The 13,509-nt window shown below is 44.2% G+C and overlaps 1 protein-coding gene across 2 annotated transcripts in view; it reads left to right on the forward strand.

Moving 5' to 3' along the window:
- The window catches only part of LOC124149597 (endothelin-converting enzyme homolog), a 48,001-nt gene that overhangs the window by 11,460 nt on the left and 23,032 nt on the right, over positions 1-13,509 (forward strand). Inside the window, exons 2-9 of one of the 2 annotated variants that reach the window (XM_048385408.1) lie at positions 3,494-3,583; positions 4,925-5,064; positions 6,109-6,201; positions 6,349-6,393; positions 9,782-9,817; positions 10,283-10,444; positions 11,315-11,398; positions 13,050-13,249. In XM_048385408.1, coding sequence (XP_048241365.1) covers positions 3,522-3,583; positions 4,925-5,064; positions 6,109-6,201; positions 6,349-6,393; positions 9,782-9,817; positions 10,283-10,444; positions 11,315-11,398; positions 13,050-13,249 — 822 coding nt within the window. In that variant the 5' untranslated portion in view covers positions 3,494-3,521. The remainder of the gene's footprint in view (positions 1-3,493; positions 3,584-4,924; positions 5,065-6,108; positions 6,202-6,348; positions 6,394-9,781; positions 9,818-10,282; positions 10,445-11,314; positions 11,399-13,049; positions 13,250-13,509) is intronic. The other variant, XM_048385409.1, reaches the window with a different exon arrangement.

Consider the following 13,509-nt stretch of genomic DNA (forward strand, 5'->3'; position numbering starts at 1 on the left):
GGTCCTTGAAGACTGGACCCCTTGCGTCCAACAGCTGCTCCATTGACCCCTTCATTCTCTTCATTGATGAGGCCGCCTCCGTGGTCTAATGGTAGAGCGTCCGCCCGGAGAGCGGAAGGTCCGGGGTTCGATCCCCAGCCGCGTCATACCAAAAGACGCTAAAAGATTGTACTTGTTGTTATCCTGTCTGGCGCTCGGCATTAAGGGGCTAAAACAAGGACTGGTCGGCTCGGAGTCAGTATACTGTGTCTGAGTGGGGTATTCATGTTAAACTGCGGCATGGTATCTCAGTGTGCTAGCACTATAAATCGGCATCAGCCCGGACTAGTACAAGCAGCCACACAAACACATAGACGCTATATAAGTGCAATAATCTTGGACGCGACCTTGAACCCCATTTCACCTCTTCCCTAATGTCCCCTTAGAGTCGGACCGCCCCCGTGGTCTTGGGTAGAGCGGGTTCGATCCCCGGCCTGCGTCATACCAAAAGAGGTTAAAAGATGGTTCTTATTGTTACCCTGACTGGCTCGCGGCATTAAAGGGCTAAAACAAGGAGTAGTCGGATCGGAGTATACTGTGTCTGAGTTGGGTATTCTTGTTAAACTGCGACATGGTATCTCAGAGGGCTAGCACTATGGTATCGGAGTTGGCCTGACTAGTACAAGGAAACACGGAGATGCACGATCCTTTGCTATTTCCAGGTTGAAAATATGACTTTGTTTTCGTGTTAACCGCTCGTAACAAGTTTCAGTTCATCACATACAATACACCAGGGTAAGTCTATGGCACGGGATCGTTGCTACTTTGTGAGTACAGCGAACGCCGTCGTTGACGAACAAGTGCCGTAATGTGTCGACCTGATTCCCGTGTGAGCAGTTTAGGTCAGTCAATCCAATCGAATGCGCCTCGTAAATCTAACCAATCAACTTGACCCACACATCAGCACATCTGTATTTGCCAGTGCGCAAAATATCACACTTCCGTCTTCCTCAGTGACAAGCGAGCTGTCATCCAAAGTTAATTGGAGGGGCCATTTATGGGTTGAACACCTGCAAAATATTTACAATACTCTTCCAAACGATAATTTATCAATCACTCACTTATGTAAGCGCCGTATGTGTCGTAATGTTTTAGCATTACTTAGTAAGTGATTTATGTATTTGTACGTTTTTCATGGAAGTTTAAAAACTTCATTTTGCTATTTAATTACCACCTAAACAGAACCTCATCACCGAGAATTACATTGTCACAAGTAGGCTGATGAACAAATGGATTTCACTAACACAGTTTCTGAACGGATTGCGCTAAATTGTTTAAAATAAGGTCGCATTTCCTCTATCATTATAAAAATAAATATCTGTAAATATATTTTCGAATCCGGATATGAACAAAGTATTGCCAATTTAATCACATATAATGTTGACTTGTAGATGCAAAGATTCCAATGCTGTGTATGTAGTAATCAATAGTCGCAACCATTCTGGCCCAAACCAAACTGTCTCTCTCAATCCATATATGTTGGAAAAGATCTTGAATACGCAGCTAGATATAACACTTGGCATTTCAGTTTCATTGGGCCTACAAACTAATTTTCTTTGAATTGTTTTGCATATTTTGAAAGCAGTTACTTAGCTCACCTGACCAAAGATCGAGTCAGACGAAGTCCTGCTAGGCCGGCAGTAGAGTGTGCAAGAAGGATATCTAACTATTGGACATCGCAATAATATGGACATAACATTAGACCTTGTATTATTGCCGATAAAGAATCATTGTTTCCAAAAGCCATCAAACATGGGTGTTACTTTTTCTTTTTAACCGGCAGTTTATTATAGACAACTGATTCCGGTTCAGTCAAACCGGTGTTTGGTAGGGCGGGGTACGATGACACACAATCAGCCATGTGGTTCTCTCGCCACGCCGAAGACCCGGGTTCGATTCCCCTCGGGGTACAATGTGTGAAGCGATTTCTCGCCGTGAGAGTGCTGGAATATTGCGGCGTAAAACCATACTCGCTCACTCATTTTAGTCGGCTCTTTCGACCCACCCAGAATTTTTCGGAGAATGTGAAGACTCCAAAACACTGCAGTCTTCTGTTACTCAGATTGTCAGACGGGCTGTATTCATGGTAGCTAACCTGGGTACTCTCCCAATGTCAGTCAACAGATTGGGAGGTACCAAACCTAAGGCACCGAGAACAATGGGGAGTCGGACAACTTGGTTCTTGGGATGCAAGCGTGACATTTCGAAAGCGATGTCTGCATATTTGCCATGTTTTTCCTCAATCTTGTCAATCACATTAGTGTCAAAGGGGTCAGAAAATTCAATGATATAAATGATTTGATTGGATTTATCAAAAAGGATGAGATCAGGTTTTTTGGCCTGGATATGTTTGAGGCTGTATACGGGCCTATTCCAAAGGATTTTGTATTTATCATTTTCCCTGACGCTCTCTTCATATTCTGGGTCATACTATGGATGGACCTCTGTGCCAACAACACAAACATGGCGAAGACGGTAATAAAAGGATCGAGCAACTCCATCATGTCGCTTAAGATACTGTGTCTGTGCATCCTCCACAATGTGTTGGACAGTCTCATTAAATTCATTACATAATCTACATTTCATATTCACATTTTGATGCAAAATCACAAATTGACGGTTTCGAGTTGGAAGTGACTGGTCCTGAGCAGCAAACAGAAAGCCTTCTGTTTTACTTTTGAGGCCAGACGACTTCATCCAAGTGAAGGACTCTGCAACATTGCTGATCTTCTCAACACACTGCACGTAAAATCGATGCAGTGGTCGTTCAGATAGCCTCTCCTTGAAAAACTTGTCTGGGCCGATTTGATATGGCACTTCGCTTGGTTGACACTCATTTCTGTACTATCCAGCAGTACAGAGACATCAACAAAAGCAACACCGACATTGAGATTAAGTCCCACATCCTTGGCTCGTTTTAGGAAACTGTGGAATGCCTTGTTTTCATCATGAGTCTTGACATGCTTTACAAGAGGATGATCAGACAAATAAATGTGTGCAAAAGTGCACAAAACAATTCTATCATGAAGAGCCTCCACATTAATCAGACCACGCCCTCCCATCATAATTGGTAAATATAAGCAATTGAGGGAAGAGCGAGGGTGGTGGGATCTATTGTCTGACACGATTCTTTGTGTGAGGGTGTTAATAACCTGAATTTCCTGTTTCGTCCAATCAACAACATAAAAAGAATACGGAAGGACGGGCACAGCATAAGTATTTGTGGCGTTGACTTTATTGCCAGCGTTCAGCTCTGAACTCCAGATTTTCTTCAGTCTACATTTGTACTCTGCCCGGAGTTTGCCCTTGATATGGGCATTCTGGAGTTTGTTCCACAAGATGGTCAATAACTCCTCCTCCTCCTCCAAGTAAACTGACTGATCCTCACCTCTTCTACCTTGCCACGTTTCAAATGAAGAATTTTGCATTTTTATTATTATTATTATTATTCCAGGTTCGACATCCTTACCTAATCAGCGGTGATGGACGAAAAGGGAGCTAACTCCTACCGGTTGGCGGAGGGGGGAAACGGGGTCGTACCCAGGTTGGTTGCAAGGTTTCCGACAACAAACTTACAAATAATCCCAAAGTGTAGTTGTGGAGATGTGGTAAACACGTGTTATTGTGTCACATGCTGCACTAATTTAATCTGCGATAAGGGGGCACAACGCGCTGTGCAGAGTTGCGTCCCTTGGGCACGCCAGAAACCTATGATTGAGGGTTCGAATCCCGGTTCGCCCCGATTATGTTTCTAGGTTTGTCAGCACCATACCCGTGCTCATGGGTTTCACCGAAGTGGTGAACGTCTGAGACCTGTATGACTTCGGGCTTTCCTCCCACATTAAGCTGACACGCTGTGATATGACTGGAATACTGTTAAAAGCGGCGTTAAACCACACTCACTGACTCATCTGCGATAAACCATATGAAGGGCAATGGGGTAGTCTAATGGTTAAAGCGTTCGCTCGTCACACCCAACACTTGGGTTCTATTCCACACATGGGTACAACGTGGGAGCCCATTTCTGGTGTCCCCCGCCGTGATATTGCTGGAATATTGCAAAAAGCGGCGTAAAACCATAATCACTCTCTGAAGACATGAAAGTGTGCCAACCTGTGCATGTTCCTAGGCTCCAAGATTGAGGCCCCCAGTCTCTTGTGAGGACTTAACAGCCAGCACTGTCAGAATAAATAACACAATCCTAAATTATTGCAAACATTAGCGGTTGGAGTTGAAAAGGTTCATTAATCGTGATCAAACACCACCAAAACACGAGCTAAAAAGAATTACAGAAAAACAGCGCTTGAAACATGGCCGATTTCCAGCGATGAGTAGCGTCCCTTGGTCGTGCCGGGATCCGCTGATTGCGGGTTCTTATCCAAGCGTGGCACCGATTATGGACCTTGATCTGTCAGCACAGTGCCTGTTCGAACCCACATGATCAAATGACATATTATAAAATAATGGGATTTAAAGCAACGTATCTCCTGTTTCGTTCCTTGTTTAACGTCAGTCTTTCTGTCCGTCGTTACTGGGGGCTACGGGTCGCCCCGTTAGAAAAGTCTGCCAATGCTCTGTTTGATTTACAGCGCACTTCAAGACTTGGATGCAAATCTTAAAATCATTTCCTTCATCAATTACCTACATATACGTCTGATATATTTAATCGAACTTGAACACTGAAACAGGGTTCCACATCAAAGTGAAACTCGGATATGGATTTCGGAAAACAAGATGGCGGACCCCACGAAAAACCCCCCGCTTTTGTATTCAATCTAGAAACTTTGGATGAAACAATGTAATGGCATTTAGACTGATATTAAACGGGGGCCGGATGTGGGAATACTGCATTCATCTACTCACTAGAGCGTCTTCTGCATTTAAGTGTATCCTACAAAAGTTCACAAAAGATGACGGGACGGGAGAAGGTGATGCTGTGTTTCTCCGTCTTCCTCGCCATCTGCACCTTCACCCTCATCATCGGCCTTGTTGTCAAACTAGAGATGAAGACAACGTCGGACTGCTGTGAGTACACATCGCCACCTCAAGGTCGGCTCCGTCTCTTCATATCGGAAGCAGGCGAAACGCAAAAAGAGCCGTGAACCAGATAAGCTTCGCCTCTGTCCTACTCATTACCCAACACCCTACCCACCCCACGACGCGCATGCGCAAAAGTCACTTCCTGCAGCGGACTACTTCAGCAGGACAATGCTATTCTTTAAAATGCATTTCAGAAAAACGCAAATTGTATTACTAAAGTTAGATCACCGGGACAAGGGCGCCCTGTCTAAGGCGCCGCAATTCGCTGTGCAGAGTTGCGTCCCTTGGTCACGCAATAGATCTATCGTTGTTGGTTCGAATCCCGGTTTGCCCCGATTATGTTTCTAGGTTTGTTAGCACCATACCCGTGCTCGTTGGTTTCACTAAAGTGGTAAACGTCTGAGACCTGCATCACTTCAGGCTTTCCTCCGAAATCAAGACATTGTGATATAACTTGAAAACTGTTGAAAGTGGCGCTAAAACCAAATCACTCACTCACGGGTATCCAATGTTGCAAATGATATTATACTTGAAGGAACTATATACCTATTCTCCTTGAATCAATTTCCTGAAAAAACTGCTTTTTAGGATCGATTTAAAACAAGTACTCCAGCCCTAATCGGAAATTACAAAGGTAGCAGTTTTAGAAAGTTTTTCTTTAAAGATGGCGACCCATGAAACCGTACCGTTCGAAAGGAAATATGAATCAGACCGCGTCGCGTTTGTATGCGATTCTTTAATTGTCAGGTACTGTAGTACTGATATATCTACCGTCGTCATGTAGCTGGAATATTGCTGAGTGTGGCGTCATCAAACAAACAAACATTGGAGCCATGGAACTGAGTTTGTCATTTTGATGAAGCAGAATGACTCGGAGTTGCTTATAAGAAGTCTGTGGTTCAGTATATGTCAACAACACACCAGTTCCTGTGTGTTTCACCTAATTGGTCAACGTCTATGACCAGCGTCACTTGTGTTATATACCTGAAATACCGTTCAAAGCTCACTCACTCACTGATGTGTTTTCAGCCTCTGGGTCTCCAAGCAGCGTGTCTCCGAATGGCCAGGGCACCGCACAGAACCAGGGACAGGGGCCCCAAACACAAGTTTCCCCCAGACCAAGTAAGTTAGATACAGTGAAACCCTGGTAATCGGGACGGAAACTGTCCGGATAAACACATTTCCGGATTAATGAGTCACTGGTAGAAAGAAGGTAGTGGATAGGCATCGCTCAAAATAATTACAAACGCAACGTTGACTACATTTCAGCACCAGCCCCGCAAAGTACAGGCACACCAGCGACATCGGGTGGACGTGAGTTGGCTAGCAACATCGCCGACTACTATGCAGTATACGCTATTGCGCTTCTTGCAACATGTTTGAAATATTTTACAGCCGTTACATCTACATATTTCTACAACCCAATAACCCCGTGGGACGGAGCATGTCCTAAGCACCTCACGGTTGTCGTAGAGCCGACTAGATTGGGGATCGGGTGGTCAAAATAAAGTATACGCTATTGCGCTTCTTCCAATATACAGCCACACAAAGATCTGAGGACATCCCAGAACGACCTTTCATCCGACCAATGAGAGGTCGCATACCATATCACGAAAGTGACAGTCGGAATGTGTTTTCTAATCATGTAACCTCGAAAAGATTACACGGGGTATTCCAAACGACAGTCGCGGACTGTACGACTGATTCCGTCAAAGTCATCGTCTGTCTGTGGCTTCAATGGAATACACGTTTTAACGGAAGAGACTTTGCATCGCCCGTGGAAACTACTGCCACACAATCTAGGCCGTCTATAAGACATCCAGAATGTTCGTTGTTTAGTTTTCAAATTTTGAATTAAGAACTTTGTCAAAATATTTTTCAAAGCGTAGTATGGAATGGAAATTGACAGTTTGAAACTAGTGCCGTAAAACTCAAGAAAGCTGCGTTCTGATTGGCTAATTGCGACTTCTTGTTAGTTCTTTCATTGGTAGTTCAAAGTTAGCGAAAGGTAGTTCTGACGTGACATGTAATGGGATGTCCTCAAATGTTTGTTTAGCGGTAGCGAGGACTAATATCTGATTTTAATGATATTGTTTGAAACATTCTACACCTGTGAGATATTTCTTTTACACCTACCAATCCCATGGAACAGAACAGGTCGGCGGTACCTCACGCTTGACGTAAGAGACGACTAGACTGGGTATCGGGTGGTCAAAGTGGAATCATGCGCTCTTCCGCTTCTTCGTATTTGTTGAAACATTCTGCAGCTGTTAGATAGTTCTAGACTTTTACACCTTCTTGTCCCCTGAGACAGAAGAGGTCCACTGGGACGTGAGAGTGGTCAAAATGGAGAATACGCTCTTAAATTGTGCTTCTTGCAACATGTTTGAAATATTTCACAGCCACTTATATATTTCCCCATACTTCTGCTACCCACTTCCCCCTAGGGCGGAACATGTCCCAATCTCCTCACGGTTGTCGTGAGAGCTGACCGGCTGGTGGTCACAATGTGTCACAATGTGTGACCTGGTTAACTGTGTGTAATCGTGCTCCATCACGTGGATTGTTACTCAAGCTATCAACCACTGGTTAGCTCCGATTGCAAAAAGGAAGCTTTGGTGAAATTGTTAGAACGCTAAATGCGGCTTCCGAAAATCATTCTCTTACTACACTTGTCACTACATGTCCTACTACATGCGCCAACAACATCCTCTACTACACTTACTACATCTTCCTGTGCTGCTACGGCATCTTGGCCAGTCGCTCAGTCGCCTAAGCGCTGCTATTAAAAATGCTGCTTCCCTACTACTACTACTACTACTACTACTACTACTACTACTACTGCTGCTGCTGCTGCTACTACTACTACTACTACTGCTGCTGCTGCTGCTGCTGCTACTACTACTACTACTACTACTACTACTACCACTATCACTTTCACTAGTGCTCCTCCTACCACTACTGCTACTACTACCACTACTACTGATACCGGCATCACCACCACTACTACTACTACTACTACTACTACTACAACTACCACTACTACTGATACCGGCACCACCACCACCACTACTACTACTACCACTACTGCTACTACTACCACTGCTACTGATACCGGCACCACCACCACTACTACTACTACTACTACTACTACTACTACTACTACTACTACCACTACTGCTACTACTACCACTACTACTGATACCGGCACCACCACCACTACTACTACTACTACTACTACTACTACTACTACTACACATTATATATGTGCTTCTACTGCACGTACCACATCTAGTATGATAAAGATGATTGTTAGGTATGTTTTGGCAATCGTTTTTAACCTGATTTCTGATTTCTTAAGCCAAAGAATTAAAACCGATTCACATTAAAAAAAAGTATACTGTCGTTTGGTGTTGCTTCATCTTCCACTACGACATCTTCTACTACATCTCCTACGTCTAACACTGCTGCTACATCATCTACAACGACAATTACAATACTTGAAACATCTTCCACGACTGGGCACGGGTGGCCCAGTCGTCTAAGGCGCCGCGATTCGCTGTGCAGAGTTGCGTCCCTTGGGCACGCCAGAAACCTATGATTGTGGGTTCGAATCCCGGTTCGCCCTGATTATGTTTCTAGGTTTGTCAGCACCGTACCCGTACTCGTGGGTTTCACCAAAGTGGTAAACGTCTAAGACCTGCGTCACTTCGGGCTTTCCTCCCACATTAAGCTGGCACGCCGCGATATAACTGGAATACAGTTAAAAGCGGCGTTAAACCCAACTCACTCACTCACTCACTCTTCCACTACGACATCTTCTACTACTACTACTACTACTACTACTACTACTACTACTACTACTACAGCTACTGCGTCTAACACTACTGCTACACTCTATAACTACAGTACTTGCTTCACCTTCCTCTACGACATCTTCTACTACAGCTACTCCAGCTATTACTACAGCTACTACGTCTAACACTGCTGATTACTATTAACAACTACTACTACTGCACATACAGCTGCTGCTGTTACTACTACTACTACTACTATATCTAAACTGCTGCAACTACATCTACAGCTACAATAATTGCGTCCTCTTTAACAACGACATTTGCTGCCACAACTACTACGGCTACAGCTGCTGCTGCTTCTGCTGGTCATATTAGAGTGTATTTCTTCCGTAAAACTATTACTACATACATATACTAACGTCATTACCTGGTCACAGCAGCTACTTCTACTACAGTAACATCAACGTCAACTTCACCAACTACCTTGCTGATGCGGCAGATACCTGACTCTCCCATATAGCTGACCTGCCGTGATACAACTGAAAAAACTGTTTTAAAAACAGCATTAAACCACATTCACTTTTATTTACTTGTCTTCATTTATAAGGGGTGGCACGGGTGGCCCAGTCGTCTAAGGCGCCGCGATTCGCTGTGCAGAGTTGCGTCCCTTCGGCACGCCAGAAACCTATGATTGTGGGTTCGAATCCCGGTTCGCCCCGATTATGTTTCTAGGTTTGTCAGCACCATACCCGTGGTCGTGGGTTTCACCAAAGTGGTAAACGTCTAAGACCTGCATCACTTCGGGCTTTTCCTCCCACATTAAGCTGACACGCCGTGATATAACTAGAATTCTGTTAAAAGCGGCGTTAAACCCAACTCACTCACTCACTCATTTTGTCTTTCAGGAGCAGCATGTACTTCGAAAGATTGCGTCAGGGAAGGTGAGCTACACAGACAGCGGGAAACATTGTGATAACACAGACTGATGTGCTTGCGAACTGCAAGAGTAATCTGACCCGTCATTCAGTTCCGTTCTTCCCAGGACCTGAATGTGGCGACAGTTTTAACTGTTTAATTTTGGGTTTAATTTTCAAATATTTGTAAGCTGAAAGCTGATCACTTGGTGTGTGGTTACGAATGAATTGTCAAAATGCGCAAAAACGATGAAAATAATCAACCAACCAACCAACCAACCAACCAATCAATCAATCAACCAACCAACCAACCAACCAATCAACCAACCAATCAATCAATTAATCAATCAATCATTCAATCAATCAATTTGGAACAATGAAAGTCCTTTTTAATGAGACAACAACGAAACAACATTGAATGTAAGGGTTTGATTTAGGAATTGTTTGATTTGTTTGATTTGTTTGACTCATTGTCGTGTTCGCACCTTTCAGCTGCCAGTCTAATAAATGCGATAGACTTCACCGTTGATCCCTGTGACAACTTCTATGAGTTTGCCTGCGGGAACTGGATGCGGAGTCGAACTATCCCGGACGACAAGTCGGCCTACCAGAGGTTCACGGAGGTTCGAGACAGCGTCCAGCTCAAACTGAAAGGTGGTGGCACTCCCTTAACCGTGACCTTGACGATGGATAAACCTACTGTGTAATCGGGCATAGGCTGCTAGTGAGGTTTTTCACAATCTCATTAAAATCAGATCTTAGTTCTCGCTACCGCCAAACAAAGATCTGAGGGCATCCCATTACGGGTCACGTCAGACCGACCTTGCGCGAACTTTGATCGACCAATGGAATGACCAATCAGAAGGCAGCTTTCTCGTGCTTTACGGCACTAATTTCAAATTGGCGACTACGCTTCGAAACATATTTTGACAAATTCTCGATTACAAATTTGAAACCTGAACAAACGAACATTCTGGAATGGCTAATAGATGGTCTAGATTGTATGGATTCAGTCGTTAAACCCGTATTTATCATTCGGAGTTAAAGTTTTCGAGGCTGCATTCTGACTGTCACTTTCATAATCTGGTAAGCGACGCTCTGATTGGTCGGATGAAAGGTCATTCTGACGTGACCCCTAATGGGATGTCCTCAGATCTTTGTTTAGCGGTAGCGAGAACTGAGGTCTGATTTTAATGAGATTGTGTTTTTCATGAGGTCAAGTCGTTTATGCGCCGTATTTTCATGTGCAGAGTTGCGTCCCTTAGGCGTTCCAGGATCCTATGATCGCTGGTTCGAATACTCGATTGGATCCGATAATGTTTCTTTGGTTTGTAAGCACCATGCCCCTAATCATGGGTTTTACAAAAGCGAAACGGTCAAAGACCTGACACGCCTTGGCTCGTAGATGAAATACTCTTTATTGCAGCGTTGAACCCAACTCGCTCACTCACTCCCCAAATTACAAATATGAACATTTGCGCAACTTGCGACTCACTCAGAAAGTCATGCTCTGTATTCTTTCAGTTGAGTTGGAGAAACCAATCACTTCCACGGACATCGAAGCTGTTCGAAAGGTCAAGGTCATGTACAAGTCCTGCACCAATGAAGGTGAACACAAACTATTCCTGTTACACTTTTAAGCAAATTTCCATATTCAACTGATGAGAGGGAAGATAACTACCCCCCTAAATCAATTTCGAATGTGACCACCTCGACTAACCCTTCCCCTCAAATCCCACGGCCTTAAACAAACCTAATCTTTCTTCTTAAAAAGCACATTAAGTAAAATCGAAGGATTGAGAATACAATTACAAATTGTTTATAGTTCAAAATCCAACTAGTTTGATTCTGCCTTAAATGCCTAGATATTGATGGAGTCCTTTTTATCAAATCCACCTATAAATTATTTGTCGTCTCCGTGCGATTTTATTCTTAACCGATTCCGATAAACTTGCCATCATCTAGCCGTATGCCCATGTCAATTTACCGGAGTAATCCTCGGGGGCCGGGACGTGGAGAGATGGCGGTCTTTACTGATAAATCACAAGCGTTTTAGTTCAAGTTCAAAAGGGACACAGCGTATCGGTTCCTGCTGTCCTAGGCTTGATGTGCAAATATTGCAAACAACGGCGTAAAACCCAGTTCATTCATTCCCAAGTCATGCATGTTAAACCTACACGTGTGTTTCACTGGTATTTTGACATTTACGCTAAATGGAATCTTGCTTTGGTGGATAATAGAGACTCGTTTGTCAGCACCATACCCGTGCTCGTGGGTTTCACCGAAGTGGTAAACGTCTGAGGCCTGCATCACTTCGGGCTTTCCTCCCACGTTAAGCTGACACGCCGTGATATAAGTGGAATTCTGTTAAAAGCGGCGTTAAACACAACTCACTCACACCAAAATGAGGGAATTGGAGAGCTACGTTGTGTTGACGAGCTGACATTGCCCGACAGTACACCAGCGGTCTGGGTATTTGATATGGACACTCATATTGGTCCCATGGCATAGGCTACCCAGATGAGAACAATCGTACAACTTATATCCTTATATAGAAGCAAGTTTGTTTGTTTGTTTGTTGTTTAACGCCGCGCTCAGTAATATTCCAGCTATATGACGGCGGTCTGTAAATAATCGAGCCTGGACCAGACAATCCAGTGATTGATATCATGAGCATTGATCCACGCAATTGGGATACGATGACACGATTGTATCATCCAAGTCAGATTCTGAAGATCAATTCTAACACGGATCTACACGGGTTTCTGAGCAATTAGACTTGCAGTGGCCATTTTTCCGTTGCGGTCGGACAACATTAAACGTAGCTTTCGGAACTCCCCACTGGGACCCCAGGATAGAACATGTCCCCGGCACCCTATTGACAAGAGACAACTCCAATGGGTCCCCCGTGGGGATTCCGGCTCGAAATGCTCCCCAGCTACCTGTGCTGGTCGTAAGATTCCACAAAATGGATCGGGTTATTTATTTATTTATTTATTTATTTATTTATTTATTTATTTATTTATTTATTTATTGTGTGTGTGTGTGTGTGTGTGTGTGTGTGTGTGTGTGTGTGTGTGTGTGTGTGTGTGTGTGTGTGTGTGTTAGCCCCTTAGTGTCTAGCGCCAGACAGGGTAACAATAATACCATCTTTTAACGTCTTTTGGTATGACGCGGACGGCGGACGCTCTACCACTAGACCACGGAGGCGGTCCCTCATTGATGCCATGTGTTGATATGCCACGGTGACCTGTTGCAGATGTGATCACCAAGCGGGGACTTCACGTGACGGAACCACTGCTGCAGGAGCTTGGCGGGTGGCCGGTGACGGGTGGGTGGGACGAGTCCAAGTTTAACCTTGTTGACCTCCTGGTGAAACTCGGCCTCTACAACAACATGGTCCTCATCGACACTGGCGTCTCCCCCGACGACAAAAACTCCTCTGTCCATATCATAGTGGTAAGATTTTATTATCCCGTGCCTTGACTGAGGCTTTGTCTCTGAAAATATATAATTTTGAAAGAAACAAACAACTCTGTTTAAATTGATAAAGAATCCCAGTGAGAAGGGAGATTCAGAAGTTGTGGAAAATCTAGACTTGCTTCACTATGGAATTACAGTAAGGGTTGGGCAGAGGGGAAAATATTATGGTTCAGGGACTTTGAGACAGGCTTTCCTGCACCCTTTACCAGAAAGCAATCTTAGCTCTGCGATTGTCG

Source organism: Haliotis rufescens, unplaced genomic scaffold (assembly GCF_023055435.1).
Source record: "Haliotis rufescens isolate VD_foot unplaced genomic scaffold, xgHalRufe1.0.p SCAF_58, whole genome shotgun sequence".
Classification (NCBI taxonomy): domain Eukaryota; kingdom Metazoa; phylum Mollusca; class Gastropoda; order Lepetellida; family Haliotidae; genus Haliotis; species Haliotis rufescens.